At 45.8% G+C, this 27,003-nt stretch overlaps 1 protein-coding gene across 3 annotated transcripts in view; it reads left to right on the forward strand.

Annotated features, from left to right (window-relative positions):
- LOC126534455 (uncharacterized) overlaps positions 1-26,835 on the forward strand; it is a 74,068-nt gene extending 47,233 nt beyond the window's left edge. For 2 of the 3 annotated variants that reach the window (XM_072289190.1, XM_072289191.1), the window contains 4 exons: positions 6,218-6,332; positions 24,513-24,551; positions 25,416-25,523; positions 26,673-26,835. In XM_072289190.1, the coding sequence (XP_072145291.1) occupies positions 6,218-6,332; positions 24,513-24,551; positions 25,416-25,523; positions 26,673-26,708 (298 nt within the window). In that variant the 3' untranslated portion in view covers positions 26,709-26,835. The remainder of the gene's footprint in view (positions 1-6,217; positions 6,333-24,512; positions 24,552-25,415; positions 25,524-26,672) is intronic. The other variant, XM_072289192.1, reaches the window with a different exon arrangement.
- Positions 26,836-27,003: the final 168 nt, after the last annotated feature.

Raw genomic sequence — 27,003 nt, forward strand, 5'->3', positions numbered from 1 at the left:
AAGACTGGCAAGTTTTTACCCGATCTATGCATTGAACGAGAACATTGAGAACTGAAGATTTCTCTCTTTTTTTCTTGATAGTTAGAGCCGTACGAATGAACATATACTGAAGGCATGGAGGAACTAATCTATTATTTGAAGCATAGGAAATAAGCGCAAATAATAAAAGATATCCAAAAGCCTCCCGCATTATTGGTTGCAGAAATGCAAGAACAGTTTATACTTGTGTACACATATATTCAACATCCAAATAAACAAAATAATTCAGCGTTTCATTTTGTATCTACGGTATAAGCGCCAAGTACTTTCCTTGTTTACTGCTTGTAAAACGTTCCAAGGCAGTGGCGGCGGATGCTGTTGCTGCAGTGTTTCGTATCGCACACTGTCCATGAGTACTGCTCAAGAGCCAGTCAGTCATTAGCTGAGTGAATTTTGCTTTCAGAATGTTGCGCGACTATTATTTCTAGTAAAGCTGCATTGCACAGAATAGGAAATGAATGCTGACTCATGGACAGTGAATAACTGTGCTCTGGCAAGCATTTGGTGAATTTGGCAGGTTATGCGAAAGCAGTACAGTACAGGTGTCAGCTGAAATACGTTCCCTGTCTTTATGTGTGTTTGGCAATTGTCGGCTCTTTGCGCCAATTCCTTGCAGTGATAAGTAGAAAGGATCGTAACCTGTACTTATAAAGAACTATCAGTACCTAAAGAAGGTGATACAATTGGCCAACGCTTTTATTTTCCGCGCCTCGTTCATAAAGATTCCACAATTATGTTTAGCAAAATGCTTCAATAACCACCTTATCAATCATCAGTACAAGCTAACATATTAGCGCAAGAGCGAGTCAAAAATGACATGTTCCATTTCGTGCCGTAGCTAATGAGGTTCTCAGTGTTTCCAAAATGGCACCACCAATGTCTAGATCCAGTGTTGTACCAAGAAGTTTTAAAAGGAAAACATAATGAGACATCAAAGTGCTGGAACTTGAGATTGGTAGCGTTCTGCGTTTTTCCTTATCAAAGGTATCATCATCATCAGCAGCAGCATCAGCCTGGTTACGCCCACAGCAGGACAAAGGCATCTCCCATACTTCTCCAACAACCCCAGTCATGTACTAATTGTGGCCATGTCGTCCCTGCAAACTTCTTAATCTCATCCGCCCACCTAACTTTTTGCCGCCCCCTGCTACACTTCCCTTCCCTTGCAATCCAGTCCGTAACCCTTAATGACCATCGGCTATCTTCCCTCCTCATTACATGTCCTGCCCATGCCCATTTCTTTTCCTTGATTTCAACTAAGATGTCAATTAACCCTCCCATGCATGAATTAAATCCAGAGGATAAAAAAATTATTTTCTGCCTGAAAGTGTTACTAGAGGCCACAAAGATTATGATAACATTTTATTGCAAGTAATGAATAGTCTCTTATCACATTTCTGATCTCTCTCCAAATGAGGACAACATTCTGTAAGCCGACATTAGTCTCTGGTTTAAGTACACAATAAATATATGTAACTAAACCTTATTTAGCGTTCATACTAGAACAATGAAAGAAACAATTACAATTCAAATTGAAATGCTCACGATCGGTCTTGCACATTCCACTTATGCACTGTGGAAGGACTCGAAGCACTCAGCGCAAAGAGGGACGTTGCAGCGACCGCAGAGGTACTTTGTCTTGCTGCGGCAGGCGAGACTTGGACAGCGGCTGGCGTACTTTTGGTCGCTATTCTTTGGGAAATGGCGCCCGCCGTCCAACCTCTTTTCTAGGGACAAATGGTGGAGCACTCTCTTTTTTATAGGCGCTTGCGAAGAATCGTTGGATGACTGGCCTCGCCGCTTCGAGCTCTGTGCTGCTTCGCAGCGAAATATGAGTGCCTTGGCAACGCGACTTCGGAACTCAAGTTGGTCCATATAATGCTCCGCACCTTTGTCCCACCGCCACAGAATCCAGGCGTTCACAAATGCTGCATTTAGTAGGCGGAATAACATACCCAAGTAGCCCCTTTTGCTCCGGACGTCATTTCTGAACCTTGCAATCGAGGAATCCATGTGTTTGTTGTAAACTTCCACGGAGTACGGCCTGGTGACATCCATTATTTTGCTCTCTAGTGCCTTCGGGCTGCCGTCCTGCATAGCTGGAAACAATGTGAACAAGCGAGTTGTCCAGCCACCTTGTCACAGTGATGTTGGCTGCTGAGGTGCAAATTGATGTGCTTCCCCTTCCGTCCGCTTTGAGCTCCTTCAAGGGCTTTAGCTTTTTATCCGTTCCTTGCAGACGGTTCTCACGGCATGTCCCAACAAAGAATATTTCATCCCCTCTGAGTTTTCCGACCAGGGCCATAGATGTAAACAAGTTATCGGCATAAAGTTTATGATTTTTCCCATCAAGTCCCTCGGACAACCTGATGACAACGCCTCCGGCCATACCAAATTCGCTTGAAGCTTTGGCTCGCTCACCAGTTGCCCCTTGGTATACCTCAAATCGATAAATATAGCCAGACACTTCTGCTCTCACCCACACCTTGAAGCCCCAGCGCTTCGGCTTACTTGGTAGGTATTGCTTTATGGAGGAGCGCCCCTTGAATGGAATCACCATCTCATTCACGGATTGGTATTTCTCAGAATCAACTGCCGAGCCAAATGCTTCGTTGAGTGCATCAATGATTGGCCTCATCCCAGCCACGTGGACATTCTGGTAGCTTAGAGTGTCGGTCCTATCTTTGAAGTGAAAGAATCTTCGAATCTCCTCAAAACGGTTTACAGACATTGAATCGGCGACAATGTCCATTCTAAGGCCGGATATTCTGGACCAGTAATTCCTGATTCTTGGGTATTTGATGTAAGTCATTACCAAGCACATGCCAAGAAAGACTTTTAGCTCTGGCAAAGTGAACCGTAGGTTATTTTGCCTTCTTCGACTGCATACAAGTTTGTTGAAAAACAATGTGCTCCAGCAATGAGTCTAGAAATTCGGCGAGGAAGTAGTCAATCGGAAGTGTGCCGTGCACGTTGACCCTACGCTCACCAAGAAAATCAGGAGGCTTTCCTGCATAGTCGTTGTCTTTGTCGTCGATCCACACTGTGCTGTCCATTCTCGCGGCAGAGGTTGTTGAAGCGCCGTTAACACGCAGAGGCTCACGGTCATCACTCTATTCTTCTAAGCTGCTTGAAGTGTCAAGGTCGGTGAGTAGTTGCTCCCAATCATCCGCCTCGGAATCGTCATCAGTCAGATGAGAGGTCCAAAAGAGCATCGATTTCCTCTCTGGACAGTCCTCGCTTTGAAGACATCTTGCAAAAGTATCGTTTTTCCCACGGTCTACGGAAATGCGGAACTTATACACAGCCAAAAACTCCCGCAAAAGCTGCCTCAACCATGCAACCAAACATGCGCTTTCAACCCAGGTCTGGCTTTCTGCGGGTACATTTTTGTTGGTGACGCTGCAGCTAAGGCTACACTTCTCATGCATAATGTCCCCAATTGGCGACACCTGTTCTTTTCCTTGTACCGAGCCCATAGCCAAGAAAAAAAAGACGGCAAAAAAGCAGATAATATGGATCAAAAGTTGTTCTTTGCGCACATGTTTCTTAAAGTCTAAGAGCACCATAGCCTGTCGAGCAATTATTTTTTTCTTTTCTACGAACATTCAGTGACCTCGAACAAGCCTACTCTCCTTTAGAGCCTGGCGCTTCCAAAAACATGGACACCTAGCGCCATCTGTATAACAGTTTAGAAACCTTGGCATGTCCTCAAATGAGGATACCATGCAGCTAGTGACTCGCTACAAGCAACTGGACGACATTTATAGGAGGATAAATATGTGTCCTCATATGAGGCCCGTATGCACGAGAGGGTTCACTCGCGTTTGTTGCCTCACCCAATCTGCTTTCTTCTTATCCCTTAACGTCACACCCATCATTCTTCTTTCCATAACTCGCTGCGTCGTCCTCAATTTAAGTAGAACCCTTTTCGTAAGCCTCCAGGTTTCTGCCCCGTAAGTGAGTACTGGTAAGACACAGCTATTATACACTTTTTCTCTTGAGGGACAATGGTAACCTGCTGTTCATGATCTGAGAATGCCTGCCAAACGCACCCCAGCCCATTCTTATTCTTCTGATTATTTCCGTCTCATGATCCGGATCTGCCGTCACTATCTGCTCTAAGTAGATGTATTCCCTTACTACTTCCAGTGCCTCGCTACCTATTGTAAATTGCTGTTCTCTTCCAAGACCATTAAACATTAGTATAGTTTTCAGCAGATTAATTTTTAGACCCACTCTTCTGCTTTTCCTCTCCAGGCCAGTGAGCATGCATTGCAATTGGTCCCCTGAGTTACTAAGCAAGGCAATATCATCAACGAATCACAAGTTACTAAGGTATTCTTCATTAACTTTTATCCCCAATTCTTCCCAATCCAGGTCTCTGAATACCTCCTGTAAACACTCTGTGAATAGCATTGGACAGATCGTATCTCCGTGCCTGACGCCTTTCTTTATGGGGATTTTGTTGCTTTCTTTATGGAGGACTACGGTGGCTGTGGAACCGCTATAAATATCTTTAAGTATATTTACATACGGCTCGTCTATACCCTGATTCCGTAATGCCTCCATGACTGCTGAGGTTTCGACAGAATCAAATGCTTTCTCGTAATAAATGACAGCTATATATAAGGGTTGGTTACATTCCGCACATTTCTCTATCACCTGATTGATAGTGTGAATATGGCCTATTGTTGAGTAGCCTTTCCGGAATCTCGCCTGGTCTTTTGCTTAACAGAAGTCTAAGGTGTTCCTGATTCTATTTGCGATTACCTTAGTAAATAGTTTGCAGGCAACTGACAGTAAGCTGATCGGTCAATAATTTTTCAAGTCTTTGGTGTCCCCTTTCTTATGGATTAGGATTATGTTAGCGTTCTTACAAGATTTCGGTACGCTCAAGGTCATGAAGCATTGCGTATACAGGGTGGCCAGTTTCTCTAGAACAATGTGCCCACCATTCTTCAACAAATCTGCTGTTATCTGATCCTCCCTAGCTGCCTTCCCCCTTTACATAGCTCCCAAGGCTTTCTTTACTTCTTCTGCCGTTACCTGTGGGATTTCGAATTCTTCTAGACTTTTCTCGCTTCCATTGTCCTCGTGGGTGCCACTGGTACTGTATAAATCTCTATAGAACTCCTCCGCCACATGAACTTTCTCATCGATATTAGTAATGATATTGCCGGCTTTGTCTTTTAACGCATACATCTGATTCTTGCCTATTCCTAGTATCTTCACTGCTTTTAGGCTTCCTCCGTTCCTGAGAGCATGTTCAATTCTATCCATATTATACTTCCTAATGTCAGCTGTCTTACGCTTGTTGATTAAGTTCGAAAGTTCTGCCAGTTCTATTCTAGCTGTAGGGTTAGAGGCTTTCATACATTGGCGTTTCTTGATCAGAGCGTTCGTCTCCTGCGATAGCTTACTGGTATCCTGTCTAACGGAGTTACCACCGACTTCTATTGCACACTCCTTAATGATGCCCACATGATTGTCGTTCATTGCTTCAACACTAAGGTCCTCTTCCTGAGTTAAAGTCGAATACCTGTTCTGTAGCTTAATCTGGAATTCCTCTATTTTCCCGTTCACGCCGTACTCATAATGTATCATATTTTGTCCACAAATTTCTACGCATACTCCCTCCCCGCGCAGACAATGCTTCTTTAGAGTAAACATCTTGGTGGGTAAGATGGGAGTGGAACCAATTGAGAAATTGGTGCTTACGTTAGAACGCATTTGCACCATCCGCATTAGCTCTCATTGTTTAAAGTATTCGTGTAATATTAGAGCTTATTCCTTTAGAAAAAATATATTTAGGTATTTACATGTTCTCATGAAGGTTGGAGGCTGGTACGTACTTTCAGTGCATACTGTGGACTGCCTGCAACGCTATGGACTTGGAATCTAAATACTTCCGCCTTGAAATAATTGCCCATTGGTGTCCTGGGGCTCCTAATAAATGTGAGCAACTGCTATAAAAGTTTCAACAGCCAATTTTGGCGTTGTCATACTATTTGCGAAGGCAGCCGGCCAAAACATAGAGCACTTAAGAATGAGAAGCTTTCTGAATTTGTCTCTTACATACGGTGTATGCGGTAGGTACTTCACATAGCACACAACCAGCTTATTATATTGTCTACATCTAGTTCAGCGGCTTTTATATTCGCTATGTTCTTTACAGGAATCTGACATGCCTAAGGAAGGTTGCTTCTTCAAAGTCAGCCAAGACTCTTCCAATACCTCCGTTGATTTCAAGACTGGCATATTGTTCAGCATTGAGCTTAGGACACTGTGACGTAAGCATTTAGGGTCACATGGTTTTGAGCATTCTTACGCATGTTTTTCCATACTTGACGCATGTGAATATTTTGGAGCTGAGGTATATGGAAGGAGACTAGAAAAGTTGGGCCGGACCGCTTCATAGGCAAGTAACACCAGGCCGTAATTGTGGTGAATGGTTCCCGTTTGCTCAAGTGCATTTAGCCATGTGTGAGAAATGTTTAGGACAAATAATTACTGCCTTTATTTGAATATTCCTACTAACTAATTCGATGAGCTCATTATTTTTTTTACGTTTTCTCGTTTAACTACTCTATGTATTGTGAACTAGATATATGACACCGGATTTACTGCGGTTACAAACTTACATGCCCTTGGAATACCGGTAGTCTTAGGTAGTGCAACTAAGTGTGCAGTTTCACCCTCATGCCATTGCCATCGTCAATATGCAATGACATATTGGTTCTCAACTCTTCATTCCACCAATGCAAATGTTGTGCTGCAAAGCTGCATATGCCAGTAAAGAATCATTTTTCTCACCAGTGCTGTCGCGTCTATCGTCAAAGCGCTTTCTACACGCATGAAGAAGCCCTGCAGCGCTGTTTCAAAACGGTAAATAATATTATGGTTTATTGTACTATACGTGAGTTAATGCTGCTGTGGACACCCAGTACAAATAGTTCTAGCTCCTATGCTGTTGGAAATGCAAAATATCACTGTAAAGCTTCCTAATGCTATCCTTCAGCTTCGACAAACCTCGTCTTATCAACTAACTATGATTATTCAATGGCGCCCTGAAATATATAATGCCGGGGATTGCGGAAATCTCACCAACACTTATAGCTTAATGAAAAGTCGCAACAGTGTTTATATTATTATCGCTTCCCATATAGCTTGACAAACTGAAATATCAGAAGATTCCATTGCGTTCAAAGCCTCTATAAAAACTGTTTCGCACTTCTGCAGTTCCAAGGCCGCGGGCTGCTCGAGTCAGGCTAGCTACTCCGGAGGTACAAGCAATGCTCCACCAGAGGGGATGCGTCGCTTTGACCACTCACGAAGGCGATAAGCTCCGAAAGGCCTTACTATCGGGAAAAGGCAAAGCTACAAAATTCCAGCATAGTTTGAGTGACTCTTATGAGCCGGCACCGGAACTAGAGGTGTTCATATCAATAGAAATACAACGTGCACTACGACATGCACTTGGCGGAGCGTTACGGGTAGCGCCCGTCTCAAACGTAGCCTCCGCTGAGGTTGCGTAGTCCCGTATCTCCGCAGTGTCCGGCTTTGAAGACGGAGTGCTAGCAGCAAAAAGTATATGAAGAGCGGTAGTCGAATGCCATTGACTGCACTTCTGTGGGACGCAATCTTATACTTCTTGTCCGAAAATATTTGGAAAATGGTAGTCTATAACGGCAACTACAAAACATGGGGCTCCAATACACGCTGGTTGGCAAGCGAAGCTGTGGTATCACCTGATGCGGTAGACCACTGTAACATGCTGAGCCTGAGCACGACGCCGTCTTGCACATCGCCGTGGCTGTTACTGTCTCGGTGCATCGTGTTCACGCTGCTCTTCAGGGCTTATGCGTGGCCTTCCTATAGCACCATCAAAACACAAATGAAATCTTTTACTAGGTAAGTTCGTCTTTTGAATATGAAAGTGTAGTGACGCCACTCCCTTCTCTGTGTGCTGCATTTGCCGCTTCCCGGCAATGCAGCGCATGCAAGCGTAATCTTTACCGGGAAATGCATGTGGCAAACGCTACTTGCTTCGCGCTGTTCGTACGCGCCATATTTTTCTGCATGCGTTTTTGGCATTTGTTTGGTGCTTTTATTTATTGAAACTAATTATGAGGCCCTTGAATTCAAAACTATTCAAACCTGTTTCTATTACAATATCCTGACGTCAAATTTACGTAAGCACCGACGCCAGCATCGGGCGGTAAACCGCAGCGTTATTTGAAAGGACAATCGAACGCACTGCTCATTTATAGAAAGTCACTTGTTTCCTTTCAAAGCGAAAGGAGCTGCTTCAGATTGAGAAGATTTTCTGATGGAATTGGCTGACAAAATGAGAGGAGCACGCACAAGTGGAGAGGGTTTGAATGGATCGAAGCCAGCAGAGTGAAAGCACAGAACCTGATGAAGAGGGTGGTGCCGGCGTGTGCGATTGATCCGCTTCCCCTTATTTGCGGTGGCTGGTCGAAAATTGCGGCGGCGTGCACCTGATCGTTAAAAGTGCCACCAGAACAGATCCTCAGCAAAGAATAGTTGGCAAGGTAATGTCGTATACGCGCCCAAATGGCATCATAACGTTATAGCGCCACGGAAGAATGTTTATTGTACCCAAATATGTCCATGTTCTGTGACCGCTGTGAGTGGGTAGTGCCAGAGCTACCGGCGGGCAGCCATTTTCTCTTCTTTTCGGAACACGGCAGTCTCCGGTTATTTAGCAAATAAAATTGGTTTTGTTAGGCTTATTAAAGTGTCTTTAACGCGTACACGTCACTTTGTCGCGGTGACTTCTTGCGGATTTGAGATGTCGCGTGAAAGACAGGCGAAGTGAGTCCAGCCCGAATACTTTTGATCAATGACAGAGTATTAGTAGGGTAAAAGGCGTCGCATCAGAAACAATTATGTTGCCTTTGTTTGGTATAATCATGCATTAATAGTGTTCACACATCATATCAATAGCTTTGGAATTTGGAATTTCAAGATACAAGTAAAACAACTAGCCCAGGTTTCCATTCTGTTATAGTAAGTTAACTGTTTGTCCTACGCAAACTAGGACCGAAAGTATTCTTTCTTATACTCCTCGTTTCTAACATAGACGCTGAGCCGACTAACGTTCAATGGCCATACTCAGTCCTATGTGACAGGACGCCACATGGTACCAAGGTCTAAGTAATTGTTTACACTCAATAAATCAATCCTGCCTATATTAGCACCAGTAACAAATAACCCCAAATCTTTAATTACATTCACTTACTCAATACTGCCATATATTACTGGCTCCACTCTTTTCATAACGGCTGTTGATGCCTGAAATGTAAACAGTGAAGTGTCGCTGTGTTAGGGCAAATTATGGTGTTAAATACTTGTAGCCCCATTGAAGCTTCAACGTACTCACCTCGATTGGGATTTCTTTGAAGAAAAAAAGAGGTTCTTGCTACTGGCAATGAAGAAGAACAGAGAGATAGAAAAAAATAGAAGACAAGAATGGCTGGAAGTTTAAGCACGCGCACGTCCGGTTTGCTGCCCTGCAGTAGGAGAAGAGGTATGAGAACGAAGAGAGGCAAAGAGAGCAGATAGAGAGAGAATAACATTCTAAGGAATGTGTAGAGCAGCTACTCAGGCACCAAATATCTTCCCACACGTTCGTTGGGTTTTCTGACGAGGTTCAGCTCAAATAATGGAGGAGTTAATGGTGCATATAGATTGCCTTCTTTTCTAGTATGCCTAATTGCAGACCAACGCTATATTTTCCTGGAATCTGCATGTTACTGCTGTAAGGGCGACCTGGAATAATGAGAGAGGCATCAACTGTTTTTTTGTGCTCTGCTGAAAGCTGTAGAACTGCAGTAAAATGGAAATGTGTGTGGCCAATACTTCGCACCACCAAGCACGCTCGTTGTGCAGGCAAACATTCAATTTATTACAATCGCAACGCGTCAGCGCATTTCCTAACCCTGCAGTTCACTCTCAAAGGAGCCTACATAAGGTAATATTGCCACATGGCAGTATTAGGCAAGCGTAGGCGTATGTATAAGGTATGCACAATTTGCAGCAACTGCGTACACAAGATGGCTGCCCAAACTAGCCTAATGCTCTTCTCGCGAAATCATCGATTTTGTTCCTGGGCAAATTATGCCCCACTGCTAAGAAAATTACACCCCAGTTGAAACGCAGTAGTGTCGGCGGTAATGTTTATGGAGGCGAAGTCGCGGCGAAGTAGGGTTTCAGCCTAGACACGTGGGCAACATCAATAGGCACAGGGGCGGACAATGAACCTAAGCTGAGCGGCGATACTTCGCTATTTGCATCACCGAGCTGAAGCAGGGTCTTGTAAGGCCCTCTGTAGAGCGGGAAATGTTTTTAAGACAATTTTATGCGGTGGCATGGTGTCCATATAAAAGCTGTGGATTCAGGGGAGAAAAGAACGTCCAGGTGGCGGCTGTCGTACCTTCTCCTCGGTGCAACCTGTGACGCAGTGAGCCGTGAATGGGCAAATCGAGCGAGTTTTACGAGCGTGGCCGAAAATGTCACGGGCACACTCAATTCGAATATTTGTCATGAGGGGAAGGAGTGTATCGAAGGGAAAGTTTGTTGGCGGACGAACAGCAGATAAAATGGAGAAAAACAAGCGATGTTTTGACGGAAGGAATTATATGCAAATGTTATGTAGGATAACGTGTCGTACCACTCATGGTTACATGGATAGCATCTCCGTCAACGACCGCTTGAGCTACTGCGTTAGTCCATTAGATTTCGGGTGATATACGGTGGAGAGTTTGAGCACGGCAGAATAGCAACTATAAAGATCTACGACAACGCGGGACAAGAAGGTGCACGCGCGATCACTGAGCAGCTGCCTCGGTGCATCGTGCCGTACTATGACGTCATACAGACGGAAATATGCAACATTGACAGCGCAGCTTGTCGGCAATGCTCGCGTGATGGTATAATACATCGTGTCGTCAGTCGTGACAGCAACCTACTTGTTGCCGATTTTACACGCTGGAAAAGGGCCTATGAGATCGATATCGACGCGAAAGAACGGTTCGGAAGGGGCATCACTGGGGTTTAGCCGTCCAGCGGGTAATGCAGCAGGTCGTTTGTCGCGTTGACGGAGTGAACAAGCAGCAACTTAGTGGCGCACGGAGCGATACAAGCCGGGCCAGGTTAAGTGGCGTCGTACAGGATCGTACGTACGTGATACACCGAGGTGGCATGCTGTGGGTGCGTCACGCAGCTGCTCAAGAACTTTTACCAAAAGATGGCGAGTGCGGACGTGCCAAAGTTCGGGGTCGTCATGGCGAAAATTGCGTTGGTACAGAATGCCGTCACGGTGTAGGAATGCGCTGACAGCCGGTTCAGGATGCACATAAGCTAAGCGATCGAGGAGGCGTAGAGTTATCACGACATTGTTCATTACAATGTCACGCAAGTCTAAAATGGCTAGGACGCAAGCATCGCAGTCGCCGGCATCATGGTCTGGACTGTCGATTGGGGTACGGGGGAGGCAGTCGGCGTCCTCATGTAAACAGCGAGATTTGCACAGAACTTTCAAATGTATTCTTGTAGCTTCATCGCCCACCAACCCAGTCATCCAGTCAGGTCTTTCAGCGATAATAGCCAGCACGGGGCATGGTAATCAGTTATAACGAAAAATGGGTGACCAAAAACCTAAGGCAGGAACTTGGCTATGGGCCGAACCATCACAAGGCACTCGCCGTCCATGATACAAAACTTCCGTGGCGTGGGCGGGAGAAGGCGGCTAGCATATGTAATTATGCACTATGCGTTGTTCTGATGTTGAAGGAGAACAGCGTCTGTCCTATGGTCGCGGGCATCCGTGTGGATTTCACAAGTACCTGATGATTCGTATTGAGCAAGCAATGGGCGAGCTGTTCGGAAGCGGACGACGGCAGTGAAGGCGCCTGCATGCACAGGGCCCCATCAGAAGAAAACATCATTTTCGAGTACGTCAGTGAGCGGTCTGGTGGTGTCGGCAACGTTCCTGACTAATCGATGGAAATTGGAGTGTAGCCCAACAAAGTTTATGGTATCTGCTATGGATGACGGTAGAGGAAAGTGCTCGATGGCGCGAACCTTGTCAGGGTGGGGTAGAACTCATGTGGCACGGACAAGGTAGCACAGAACATCAATCTGGCGACAGCCAGAGGGGCACTTGGATGAGTTGAGTTTCAAGCTAGTACGTAGCAAGAGTGGACGAAAGACGCGTAAGACGACTCTCAAATGTGGGCCAAAAATCATTCATATAGTCTAAATACCATAAGAAAAGTGCACCACTTATTGCAGCCAAGTCGAGTCCAGCATTCGCTCAAAGGGGCATCTCAAAGACCAAACGGCATAACCTTGAGTTGATAAGGGCTACCCTGTGTTACGTAAGCGCTCTCTCGCGGTTCCTGTCATCTACAGAGATCTGCGAATATTCAGAGCAAAGGTTCAGGGCAAAGCACGAGAGGTACTTGGCTCCATGCAGTCAGTCCAAGGCGAAATCAATACGTGGCCGCGGGTAGACGTCGTTAAGCGTGATCCTATTAAGATGTCGGTAATCGACGCAAAAGCGCCAGCTGCAGCCCTTCTTCTGAATAATAGCAACTGGGGACGCCACGGACTAGACGAATGTTCGATGACGCCTTTAGTCAGCATTTTGTCTACCTCATGCTTCATAGCTTGACGTTCGGCATGTGAAAAGTAGCAAGGACATCGGCGTATGGAATTATCGTCTCCGGTATACAGACGGTGAGTTACCACTGGCGTCAGACCTAAGGAATGATCACCAAAATAAAGAAAATGTCGTGATACCCTTATTTTGTAGCGCTTCTGTGAAGAAACTTGAGCGCAGTTCCCCATTGTATTGTATTTTTTCTGTACTTATTCCGTGTACCACGCGGGTAAGATATTGTTACGTGTATGAGATCGTAGTGTATGCGTATGAGATCACAGTGGATGAGTTAGTGTACGATATTGCAGTATTTATAAATAAATAAAAAAAATAAATAAATAAATGAAAATAAATAAATAAATAAATAAAAAAGACGTGACATGCCAGCAGCCTACGTAGAAAGAACGCCAGGTGCGATCATCTTGCTCAGGCCGTCTGGTTCAGGATTTAACTGAGCAAACTTGCCTAGGGGTAATGATCGAATTTGCGCGTCTAATACGATTATTTCACAATTATCAATAGGTGGGGTATCCGCAAGAGGCATATGACGGTAGAAGATGACAGCCACTCTGGATAACCTTCGCGCAGTAGTTGAAGTTGAGATTAGGGAGTGCGGTACGGCTCTCTTCAACAGAGAGTAGGGTGCGCGGAAAGGTGACGTTCCTTTCCAGCATTATTTGAGTGCTCGAACACGCCATATAAACGCCATCAGTAGCAGGTACAAATGAGGTCACATTTATCTACGTGGTGGCTTGCGGTGGCAGGTGGATGTCACCGAGGAACCATAATTACGGCTACGACTTTTGTAAAATGCTGCAGCCCTTGGCCAAGTGCACTTGAATCACGACGGACGCACAGTCAAAGAGGGCTGCATAAGATGATAAGAAGTCCACTCCTAGGAAAATGTAGTGAACACACAGTTCTAAAGCTGCAATAAAAACAGTGGCAAGGTGCCCTGCGATGCTGACGCGAACAGTGCTCATTCCGAGCCGGTTAGGCGTTAATCCATCGCCAACCCGGAGGGTTCGTGATGCGGCAGGTGCGAGGCCTTTGTTCAGGCGGCGGCGCCATCGGAAACTGATCACAGCTCGTTGCGCAGCAGTGTCGTTTAATGCGGGAATGTTTGCGCCGTTGACTATAACCTCAATGAAGTTTTGTCCTGGCGGTAAAGTGAGCAGTGAATTTTTAGGACAAATCATCAATGCAGCAACCCCTACGGGAGCTGCAGAAGTTAGCTTTCCTGGGAAGAGTGTCGCAGGTTTATTGCGGACGGTGGGCGAGTAGCCTGAGGCGATAAGAACGACGGCTGACGAGGTCGTGGCGAATGAGACCGGTGACGGCGGAATGACGGTGATGAACTGCTGCTTGTAGCAGTAGCGTTGGCTCTGGGCCGTTGTGGGCAAATGAAGATTCGAAACGGCGTAGGCTCAGTGCCGAACGGTACTAACCTTAAGTCAGTTGTGGAAACGAATATGCTGAACTGCTGAAGGTTGAACTGGCTGGGCGCTTGCTGTGCGAAGAGAAAACCCACAAAGCGGCGTCTTATCTTTTCGTAAAGCGCGAGCGAGGCGTTCGTTTAGGGCAGACACGGCTGCTCCAGTATCAGTTAGCGCAACGGTAGGGACGGCGTCAACAGCAAGGTCGACAACGCTCGAAGGCGACAATGGAAGACTTGTACAGATCGATTGCGATGCAGTTCCTGCCTCCTGAACTGCGGCGCTTAGTTTTCCTTTTGGTGTGTGAAGGGCACCGGCGTATTGGGACAACGAGCGGCGACGCGGGGAAGGTGAACAACGTGTAAGGACCGGGCGCTCGGCTGGTGGCCTGTTGGACTGCGGACTAAAATAAGTGTCGTGGAAAGGCTGCACGTCGGCGTAGGGAGGTGACTGCACAAACCTATCAGAGTGGAGCATGCAGCGGCGGCAGAGTCGTACAAAATGGCCGGGAATACCGCAGGCACAACATGTGGGCCTGTTGTCATGCGTGCGCCAAGGATTAACAAAGGCAGGAGCAGGTCGATGAACAGCTTGTAGCGGCCGTGGATGTAGCGCAACGAGTGGTTGACGACGAGGCTGCGCGGCGACGGATGCGTAAGTGGCGCGGCGACTGATGCTGCATTGGTAGAGCCTCAGCAAATGACTCGGCCGAACGTAGGGGCGACTCATTAGTTAAGTTTGGGTTTGCTCGCTGTTCGGCGAAGTAGTCGGCGCATATTTTTCCCAGGAAGGTGTACTCGTATTTGTCATCTAACAGTGGCGGATTCATGGTCGTGCTTGAGAAGAAATCGGCATCAGTCTTTCCGTCGGGAGTAGTAGACAACGGTGATCTAAATTATTGCAATCTAAGGCACCACGCTAGGCGTCCTAAAGGATCCTCTAAATTTGCCAGCCAGCACAATACATGATGTGCGCTGATAAATTAGAAAGGCCTACGATATAGGTAATGATGAAATTTTCAGTAGCTCAAATGATGGATAGGCTTTTTTTGGGCCTAGAAAATTTGGCTTCGGCTTTCGATGGTGAGCGGCTAGCGTAATCTATTATTTTTCCAAGCCTGTTTCTTTTTTTTTGTAGCTCCATCACACCGAGGCCTCTGCTGCTTGCGTTGGTATTGACTTCCGTATCAACGTTTTCGTCGAAGTGGTTGACTACTGATGGCAACTGCGGGCATCGTTTTAGATATTTGAATGTTTCTGGTTGCGGAGCTTGCCACTTGTACTCGACGTATGCTTACGTGAAATGGGTCAATGGTTCGGCGATCCGAGAAAAGTCATTAACAATAGCGCCAATTCTAGGCAAAGAGGCCAATGAATCTGCGCACTGCTTTCTTGAGGATGGGCTGCGTGAATTTCGCTTCCGCAGCTGTTTTCTGTGGACCAGTACGGACTCCGATCTTTCTAATGACTCCCGGCCCAGGAACATGAGTTCTCTATACGCAGAGGCATTTTTCTAGCTACACGGTGGGCCCGGATGATTCGATTACATCGAGTATGGTTCAAAGCCGCCTGATATGATCGTCAATGTTTCTGGCAAAGACGACGACGTCATTCAAGCAGGTGAGACATGTCTGCCAATTTAAACCTGCCACGATCGTATCCGTCATGCGTTGGAATTTTGCAGGTGCGGAGCAAAGTCTGAATGACTTGATCTTGAACTTGTAGAGGCCGTCCGGCATGATGAAGGAGGTCTTTTCGCGATCCCTATCATCGACTTCCATTTGTCAGTAACCGTTCTTAAGGTCTATCGTTGAAGAGCGCTTAGCAAAGCAGAAACGGTCTAATGCATCGTCTAGACGTTGAAAAGGGTATACTTTCTTCGTAAGTTTCTTCAAGCGGCGATAATTGACGCAGAAGCACAGAGTTGCATCGATCTTCTTCGCTAAGGCCACAAGACACGCTTGACGACTCGTTGATGGCTTGATAATTTAGCTGCTTTGTGGTTTCTCGTTCCGGCGTCCAAACTCGGAGGGGCACTGATGGAGTGGCCGAGTGCATCCTTCGGTAACCATGCGATGTTTAGCGGCTGGTGTTTCTTGAATTCGTAATGATTACGAATAACAAAGCTTGTATTGCTGGAGTAAACCCTTGAACTGTTCTTGCTTATCCCTGGGAAGACTTGGATTAGCATCAAAATTTTCATCAGGAACATGCGCTGCCATTGTAGTTCCGCAGAATCTTAGAGGACAAATGCATCACTGACAGCTGCAGCTTCCTCCACATATGCAATGCTCGTACACTTGTGTTGATATTTATGCTCGTGGATGAAGTTTATCACCATTACCCGCGCTTTTCTTCCGTGTAAGTGAACGTTACCATTCGCGCTGCCGATTTCAGAGCCGAGTAACAGGTGCTTGTCGTTCTCGAAGATGGCTTCCATCTCTTCGGCTGCTTCTGCGCGAAGAGAAATCATGATGCTAGCACGCGGCGGAATGCTGACTTCGTCTTCAATTACACTTTAGGCACGCTGGTGGGAAGTCCTCTCCGGCAATATCGCTTGGTCTGTGGACAGCATCATGGACTTCGATTTTAGGCCAAAGACAAAACCGCGCTGATTGAGAAAGTTCACGCCGATAATTACATCGCGTGCACACTCTTGCAGTATATTGGACATCACGGTGTAAGTGCGATCATGCACTGGAACTCTTGCTGTACGAATTCCAGTAGGCGTTATTAGGTGTCCTCCCGCTGTCCGTCTATGTGGGCCGTCCCATGTAGCGAAGGCTCTACTGACGACGGATTAGTCGGCTCCTGCGTACACTAAGGCGGTGACGATGTGACCGTTGAGAAGCTCGTCGAAGTCGGTGTTTTGTTGTCTCTTGCATTGCAATTGACTCCTGGCATCGCACCACGGCTGCATCGCGTTTTTCAATAGATGATAGATTGCGTAGTCTGGTATTCTTTTGTCGGTGTATCTTTGGCTTCGAGGCTTCGTCGGGTTGGCGACCTGTCGTTCCTACGTCATTGAGATATATCTTCAAGAGTCTTCATCCTCGGCGTTGGGTCTTTAGTATTTCAACTTACAGTAACTGCACATCCATCAGTTGCTAACTTTGGTTTTCCTGATGTGGGCTTAAGGACCGGCCACTGGCTGGTCCTGTGTATGGTCGGCGCTTTGACCACAGGTAGCTAGCGTCCTGCTGACGGCAAATGCGAAGGATGTCGGGGTTTGCACTGCGTTGCTGCGATGTAGTCCGCGATATCATGAGGTCGTTCGCCAAACTGTGGATGCGGGAAGTTTAGGGCAAAACTCCGTAGTCCCATTTTATAATGTGGGCGCCGGCGGTAGAAATCTCACGCTTCTCCGCAGTGGTAGCAGAGCGGACGGTGGTCTGGAGGGTGCTATACATCTGTCTTCCTTGGGCCGCTGAGCTCGGTGACCGGTGGGCGAGCTGGTGGCTTTAACGGCGGACGACGGAACAACAGCCGCGTTAGCACGCCCTGGCGCGGGCGCGGAGGGAGAAAGTGACAGTTTGAAAAAAAATTAAATTATAGGGTTTTATGCGCCAAAACCACTTTCTGATTATGAGGCACGCCGGAAATTTTGACCACCTAGGGTTCTTTAACATGGACCTAAATTTAAGTAGACGGGTGTTTTCGCATTTCGCCCCCATCGAAATGCGGCCGCCATGACCGGGATTCGATCCCACGACCTCGTGCTCAGCAGCCTAACACCATAGCCACTGAGAAACCACGGCGGGTAAACTGACAGTTTGCTACGCCGGGGTAGGTAATTACTTCCGGCTGAGAACTCCGTGATTCTGGGACTCCAAGTGAGGGCGGAATCTCCTCTCGGATGATATCAAGAATGGATGCTACTTGAAGCTGCGTAGACAAGAACATCCTGCACAGTTCTTCGTGCACAACGCATCTGATGGCCTCTCTGACAACGTCGGAGCCATGTGTTTGAATTTCGATTTTTGTCGAAAGCACTTGGCAATTGTATTGCCCGGTACGCATTTCCAGCATCGTCTCGATGGCAGCGACATCGCTGCGAATTAGTACAGAAAATAGGTCTTGCTTCATTCCGTGCACGAGGAAACGAACTTTCCTCTCCTCAGACATATTCGGGTCGGCATGGTGGGACAGACGGACCATATATTACGTGTAAATAGCAACGTTTTCGTTCAGAAGGTGCACTTGGGCTTCCAGCATCTCCCTTTTCTTTCACAGAAGATTCGTAAAGGTCCGCAGGAACTTCTCAACAAATTGGTCCCACGTCACTAGGGTGGTATCACTGTTTTCAAACCAGGTGCGAGCTATCAAAAAAACCTAGTGCACTAGCCCTCGCTGCTTCAGTTGTCGAATACCTCGGTTGGCTTTTATGTATCCAGCCAGATTTCCGGGTCTTCAAATTATGATCCACAGGAAGTCGGTGGCTCAGTGGGCTGTCAACGTACGATGACTGCTGACGATGCTGATTGCGTCATCGTGGCTATGGACTTCATATTTACTTTCTGATCTTCCCTGGTTCAGGTTTCGGTCTAGGGTCACGGCGTTGCGGGAGTTTTCGGTATTAGCGCACAACCACTTCCTCCTCATGTAACGCTGTAGTGAGAGGCAGTAACACAGTAGCAAAACTGTTAATAACGAAAATAACTTTTTATTGGGCAAACGTGTGCCTGTGGAAGCAAGCGAGAATCAAAGCACAACGATAGCTGTGAACACAGTGGTCGGTCCTCGAGGTCTCATCTGCGGGTCAAACACGTCGGCTTTAATACATGAATTATTCCAAGCTATCAAATAATCGCTGGTGCTTGCGTGTCTTCAAGAAGTTACTACACAATTCAGGTCTGGCATAAATTCACATTACACAATATTTGTTGACAACAGACGACGGATAGAACCATCGGTAACATTCGAGACTAGTACTTGTATCCTGCGTTGCGTAAAACGTTTACCATTTGTTAGCCGGCGAAATGCGATCACCCAAGAAAGAAAACAAGTACACGTGTAAGTGTTTCGAAATGAAATTGTGCAATTTTGCATAATAATTACGCACATAGAGATGTTTTCAATGGACTATGACGAAAGGAATTCATGCAATGTGTTTGAATATACAGCTAATGTGCAAATTTTCTCCAAATGGTTTTTTTTTCAGTTTGCTTATTTTTTCAAACATTACTTCCTTAACATGGCCGCATGGTGTGGCACAGCGGGGCACTGAAGAAGAGGAGAACGAAGTTATTTTAGCACCGCGTGTCGATGTTTACGTGCAGTAAAGAACTAACGCATCAAGACCAGCGTACCGGGTATATACGATAATTTTAGGGGAGGCGCTCGATAAGTCACACTTATCGAGTAGTCCCCACTGGGCAGCAAGAACGCCAACCCACAATTGAAGCTGACTCTAGTTCACCGCACAAACTGGCGAATCAGAGGCGTCGCCCCAGACTTTGGTAACCTTCAAGAAAAAGTAATGGCTTCGATCAATGCTACCGCTACCGAATGGGTGACGCTGAATTACTTTACGCTGCTAAACCCCCGAGTGGTAGCAGCTTTTCATCGCCACACCTTTGAAGACTTGGAAGATTGATTGGCTTAGTTAGCACGTAGCTGCATTTGACGAGTGGGGCAACAGCACCAAACATAGCAGCGGCTACTTAAGCCTGGAAACTGGTGCTCGCACCTCATTTATGAACCGTGAATGCACCCTGTCTTCATAGCTTGAGTTCCAGCTCAAGCTACTGGGGGCACTACAGCTCCGATTGGTGGGAATAAGCGGAACGATCCGTTCAGACACGCGTTGACAAGCCTAACCAGAGGGTCGCGATACATGTGGAGGACAAGATGCGTCTATTGCAGCCTGCTCATCTGAGAATCTCGGAAGTGAAGAAGGTGCTTATCTGGTTACAGATGTAAGAAAATGACTATTCGGGGCGGCCTTTTTCAATATCGCCCGAAGACTTTTGCGAAGTTTCTTACCGACGCCACCGCTATAGAGAAGGCACTTCAGGAGCAGCCCTACATGTACAACCGATAACTTAATGCCGTGTCCTCTCCTGATATGCCAGTACGCTTCGGGATTGACGTCACCTTGCTTTCTGAGCTGATTCGTTCGCGATGACCTGCAGATGCAAGACGGTAGGTCGCTTTTTCCAGCCAGCTCCCTCGCCAGCGTCGTACTCAACGAAGTACAGCACGCGCTTGGGGCATGTCTTTCCAGCAGAGAAGCGCCGCATCTGCCAAGCGAGTCCCGGCGTAAGATGTGCTCAGAAGATTTGCTGCGCCCCGCCCAAGCTTTCGCACCTACTTATTCTGCTTAAGTAGTCGCCTTGCAATCGGCGCAGGCCGCTCCGACAGGCACACTACCGACAGGCACACTACCGGTAGGCACACTACCGAACACCCACGAGAAAATCAAAGGTTTATTGAGCACCCGATTGACGACGGCTGCCCACCACTACGGGGAAGCTGGTCATGTCTATCGACAGTGCTCCTACCTGCGACTTGGACTGCGGGGATTTGCTAACGATTTGCCCCGACCCAGGTTCGTTCAGAGGCGTCCCGACATCGCCTAATTCCTCTACCAGCAGTGCAGGTCGGGCACATCGTAGGGGTTTGTCTCGCTTACCCTCACCGCGACCATATTTCCTTGTCATGGGTACCACCTCGAGGGCAGCGAAAGGGTCATCCCCAAGTACGACCTATATTTGAACCCCTAGAAGGAGAAAAAGACGATCGATACCCTAGCATATCGCTCAAGGATTGTCTTTTTTCTTCATGGCATGGAGTCTGCTAGAAGAACTCCGCAACCAGCAACCAGACGCTTTCTTCGCTAGTCATGATGAGCCTCCGTCTGGCCATTTGGGATTAAAGCTTCACTTGCTCGAGTCCGCAAATCCTACTACTGGCGGAAACTTGCGGCGTCTGTTAAGCGGTGCGTCCAGCCCTGCCGTGAGTACCAGCGCCCGAATTCGCCAGGGGTGAAGGCTGCGGGATTGCTGAATTCGATTGATCACCTGCCAAACCTTTAGACCAGGGTGCCAGAGATTACCAGAGCCCGTTACCACTGTCATCTGCGCACAAGTGAGTAATGTAGCCACACACTATTTAACGCAATATCTTCAGACAAAGGCGCGTCCTCGAGGCACAGCTTCCGAGGTTGACGAGTTTTTCACACGAAGCATCGAACTGCGGCATGGGCCTCCATCGTAGTACATCATCACAGACCAAGGCAAAGCCTTTACAGCACAACTCATTGAAGACATTTTTGAACTCAGCTACACGACCCACCGAAAGACAGCTGCCTATCATCCGCAGACAAACGGCTAGTCCGAACGACTGAAGGAAATCATGACTGACATGCTGTATATCTACTTAGACGTTCAGCACAAGACGTGGGATGAGATACTTCCTTAGGTAACCTTTGGATATAACAGTGCTATGCAGGAAACCACACGCCTCGCCCATATTTTCCTTCGTTTGCAGCCCTGAAGTGGAGACTATACGAGAAACAATGCTGCCACGCTACAATATCGATTATCTCGATCTCGCCCAAAATGCCGAACTTTTCGTCCAACGAGCGGGAGAAGCGTGTCAGCTTGCCCGAGTGAACATACAGAAACAGCAGATCATCGATGTTCACCATTGCAATCTCCACCATCCCCAAGTGTAGTTCTAGCCCAGTGATATTTTTTTTTTATCTGCACCACAGTCCGCAGAAAAGGATTGTCCAAGAAACTTTTTAGCTTCTACTTGAGACTCTAGCGAGTGTTGCAGCGAATTAGTGACGCGAATTTCGAACCACCGCCTGACGGAAGCCAGCTTCCCCAGCGTCGACACCCGCTTATAACTGTGCACGTTGTGTGGTTAAAACTGTATTACAGCACGTAGTAGCTGGCGTTTTCCGCAGCTCATTTCAATTTTTTTATTATGTTCTCTTAGTCACTTGCGAGTATATACACTACACACCACAGCGATTGTGAATATATAATTTGCGTTCATCCTAGGCGATCTCGGCCTTCTCACATCAAGCCTGTGCCCTGTTTTTTTTTTCAATATATGCTGGAGGAGCCGGTAAGGCCGCGTGGTGTAGCATAGCAGGAGACAGAATAAAGGAAGAACGAGTATCATCTTTCCAGCGCGCATCGATGCTTACGCTTTTTGCTAACACCTGAAGACCATCGTGTACTTCAACAGGCTATACGCGAGAGTGTTGTATTATATTTAATTGTTCATTGCATAAGTCCAACAATATGCTACATAAATTCCATAGGCTTACTCAATACAGCAATTCTTTACTCACCTATTGTTGCTTTCACAATATTTTATGAAAAATTTACTAGCCAAAACATAAAATTAGGTATCTTTTTGCCCTTTAAATGGTTGCGTAATGTAAATGAGGTATGAATATTCAGGAAAATAGTGATTTCAATTATACTTTAAGACTTAAGAATTTGTGTGTGTGTGTGTGTGTTTGTAACTTCCTATTTTAATTCCTGTGAAGGAAAATCTTCCAAAGCAGAGCTCGTGCACGTGTGTTATCCCGCGATGCGGTCCGGCAGCGTTCGATAGCTGTTTAAGTTTCTTTGAACAGATAATAAGCAGGCGTACTTCCACGTCCAACGGTTTATCATTTGGCAAACGCAGACGAGAACATCTGAAAAACAGGTCACATTTGACATCCACTGTTGCTTTTGGTACAGTTCTCTGTTAACCAGTTTGAGATAACACAGACAAAAATGTGGGGATTCCTTAAGACTCGCTCTTACTTATGCATGCTTCACGTGCGTAATTTGCTCATTAAGGTCGCAGAGAGTTGTTTGCGAGTATAGCAACCATTTAGAAATTATGGCTGTCCAGATGTGCTAAATTATATCCACAGATGCTCCCTGTTTAGAATTTTTCAGAAATTTATCGTGCTTCAATCATTTTGTTAAAGGCCGACAGACTACAAGTTGCACATGAAGTTAGTTCTTTCGCTTTGATTTCATTTCAAGAGGATGCTATACGCTACGTGATAAAGTTCAGTAACATTTACAAGCTTATGAACAGTTTTTCACATTTGAAGTGGGCTACGACAAGGATGTCGGAACGAAATGTATTTCGTTTTGGTTTTAGTTTCGTTCAATAGAAACAAGCTAAGTTTGGTTCAGCTCCGGAACCTGGAAAAAAATGTATTTCTAGCGATTCATAACAATTTTTGTTTGCATGCAAAGGTTTTCGGAAAATATTAACCACGAAACAATAGTAATCCTTGTTCTAAATAATTGAATTACGAAATAATGCTCCGGAAAGGCAGTGAGCACGATCTCAGAATTAAGAATTCAGATTTATACCATTAGGCATGACCTCTGAGCAGCACGTTATCGAGTCTGCTAGCCGAAATGCGAGACCGCTGTTCCGATAAAACAGGCACAAGATGAATGGTAATACATCGGGAAGAAAGCGTTGTAAACGTTGTAATCGTCATAAGTTTGTAATATTTGCTAGCTTATGAACAGTTTTTCAAATTTCAGGTGCGCTACGACCATGATATAGGAAGGAATCGTATTTCGCTGTGGCTTTTGTTTAGTTCCATAGAAAGAAGCTCAGTTTCAGTTAAGCTCCTGAAACAGCAAAAAAAAATATTATCTGTAGCAGTTCATAACGGTTTTTGTTTGCATGCAAAAAATTTCGAAGCACAGTAACCATGCAAAGGTAGTCATTCTTCTACTCAATAATTGAATTACGAAATATTGCTCAGGAAAGGCACTGAGCAAGATCTCAGAATTCTTAATTCAGATTCGTTGCATTAGGCATGACCTTTAAGCAGCACGTCCTCGAATCTAGTCGCCGAAATGCGAGACCGCTGTTCCGATAAAACAGACATAAAATTAACGATAACACATCGGGAAGAAAGCGTTGTACCTACAGAAAACAAAACGATAAGCTCTTCAGGCCCGGAGCCCTGGGTTTTTGCTACGATACGGATAAGCTAGTGCCCCAATCAGCAGGCTTAGGTCAGTGGAGCGCTCTACCGGTTATCGCTCGCACTGTCCTTCCCTGAGACTAGCACAAATGTTAACGTTGTCGGGCGACAGTTGTTTAAGAGCCTGATTTTCCCTTTAAATCGAAAAACGATATAAGATATTTCCGCTTTGCTCCAAAACAAAATAATCAATAACGTTTCAGTTACATTTTTGTTTTGGTCAAAAATACAGTTTTTTCGTATTTGATTTAGTTTCCTTGTGGCCTACTTGCTACGGCACCGTAAAAGGCGCCTTTATTTTCGTAGTCAATGTAATGCAAATTTCTGCAGGTATTACGGTTGCAATATCGATTGTTTCTCTTTTGTGCCTTCAGAAATTGGGAATGGGCACCCTAACTGGCCTAACTTATCCGGTAAGTAAACGTTTTTTTGGATTTCACTTGTAAGGGGTCGATTTTTTTAAAGAGCAGTGGCATGCTGTAGCAATAGAGCAGAACGAGAATATTATCTGATTTAGACAGACATGCACGGACGTTTTACCTCAAGCATTTCAATGGTACACTGGCAAATATCACGATAAAAACCTGATCACTGCTGATTGAGATTTAGATATGAAGCTGTAAATTCCTGCAGCCTATCGAATTTTGGTCGAAATCACACAAAAGGCCTACACTGAGCTTTGGAAAAGCGCGACTTCCATGCCATTGGCAAACGTTCATGGGTGACCTGATGTAACCGGATTGGCAGGCGAGCGTAAAGCGACTGAGATCGCAAGTCTTTAGTAGCGCTTGCTTTCCGCTCGCTTATCATTTCGGCCCACATAGGCACTTTGTTCACGGACGTCTATTGTGGACCCGATAGTTTGGCTCTTCCGCAGCTGAATTTCAGTTTCGGAGGAAGTTTGGCGGAATTCATTACGCTGCATAAACCAGCAGCCAAAGCTCTTTGCGGTTGTGCAACTGGTTATGATCTTCCTAAATAACACGGTTAATCGAGGCACCACCGTTCTTCTCGCTCTTCCTGTTCGAAATCCTCTGAAAAATAAGTATTCTTTTTTATTCCTGCATGGTGTCACATTAAAGTGTGTGTTTCGTTTTCTATAGGAACACCAGAACAACACGCTTATTATCCCACCTTGCGTATGGTTAAGGAATCTTCAACGTATTCTCTGAAAGACCCTGCACGCATAGCATGGGGCTCGTTGCAATTTACTTAAACCTCTCCTTACTAAACGACATAGGCTAACTTTCCTGACATTCTTAAAATTTCTGCGACAGGAAAAGTTTTGCTTCGTCTTCTGCTGCAGAGGCTTTGGGCCTCTTAACAAGATGGTCGCACCTGATGGCCTACAGTGCGGCAAAGATGTCACTGGTTTCGTGGACAGGGTAAGGGTACCAATTTGAACTGTGCGCAGTATTTTTCAGGCAACATACAGAAAGTTTCAATTTGTATACTTAATGAAGTAGCACAAGCAGTTATTCCGCAAACTTTATATTTCTGTACATGTCTAAAGGGATGTGGCAGAAAATAAATTACCTTCATGAAAATTACGCAAATGCTTACTTTAAATATAAGTAAATTTTCTCGTCGGGTTTATTACATACCAATGGTCCAGTCATATTGAGAGTTGTTCGTATGACAAGTAGGGACATTAGCCTATGTGGACCAAAAAGATGATATAGAAATTGCTTTCTTGAAATGTTACACCTTCGAATTTCCTAGGTTATTTTTGTTGAGCACTTGTTCCACTTGCAGCCTGGCACACTTTCGTAATTTAGAAATTTCCTAAGCAACGATGCATCTGGACACTATAGTTCAGCACAATACTCGATAGCGTTTCTCACTGCAATATCGTGGCCCCTGCGAGAACTCTATCAATGACATTACAGGCCACAATACATATTTCTGTGCCACACAACTCGAACTACTGCGGTATGTTACAGAGAGGGCAAGAGTACAATGCAAGCAGTGTGCTCCTGGCAATGTAACAGGACGAATACAAAAAAGAACAGACGAACACAGGTGCCCTGCGTTTTCGTCTTTGCCTAATTGATGCACCGCCAGACCATGAACATATTTCAACTCGCTCTGTTCTCACTATTTGTTCAGTATAATTAGTAAGTATACGGGCTGTTATCAGTGGCCTTCGATAGGCAGCCGCTCTTGGATGCAGGAGGCACAATAGCATAAAAAAGAAAGGAAAACAAAGTAATTACGGAGCAACTCAAACCAAGACACTCGGTGAATTAACGGGAGCTAATGCCGCAAGGTGCATGTTGCGCATGAAAGAATTGCATGTTAAAGGTAAACGAGACGTTCATGGAAGAAAACGGGCAAGGGGAGTGACTTTTTTATGCCTGTCTCTCGTCTGGACGGTATCTTGTAAAGCAATATTCTCGCTTACTGTTCTGTTTTATGAATGAATGAAAAATCTTTGTCATTTCAATGCTGTAAAACACATAAAAATGTCAGAGCACATCGTGAATTTCAGAGTGTTTATTTATTTCAGAATCCGCCTTTTTCTTTCATTTCAGAGATGTATAAATGGCGAATGTGTTCAAGTGAAATAGCCAAAGAACACTTCGTGGAACCTAGAGATAAACTTGGTAATGAATAAACCGCCGATTGAAGCTTGCAGTCCGCCTAAAAGCACCGGAGTGCTTATGTTATTAGCAATAATATGGTACCTGGCACGCTCTTCTTGGGCTGACTATCTACATATCTATCTCTCTAGCAACTTTCCCGCCTGCGCGCGTCATCGGGTAGCGTATGGTCTACAGGGTAGCGCATCGGAATGCGGTGCTGGTGGAATAGGGTTTGACGGCAACGGCTAGACCAATTCGGGTCACTGGGCATGTGGCATTC

This window comes from Dermacentor andersoni, chromosome 7 (genome assembly GCF_023375885.2).
Source record: "Dermacentor andersoni chromosome 7, qqDerAnde1_hic_scaffold, whole genome shotgun sequence".
NCBI classification, from domain to species: domain Eukaryota; kingdom Metazoa; phylum Arthropoda; class Arachnida; order Ixodida; family Ixodidae; genus Dermacentor; species Dermacentor andersoni.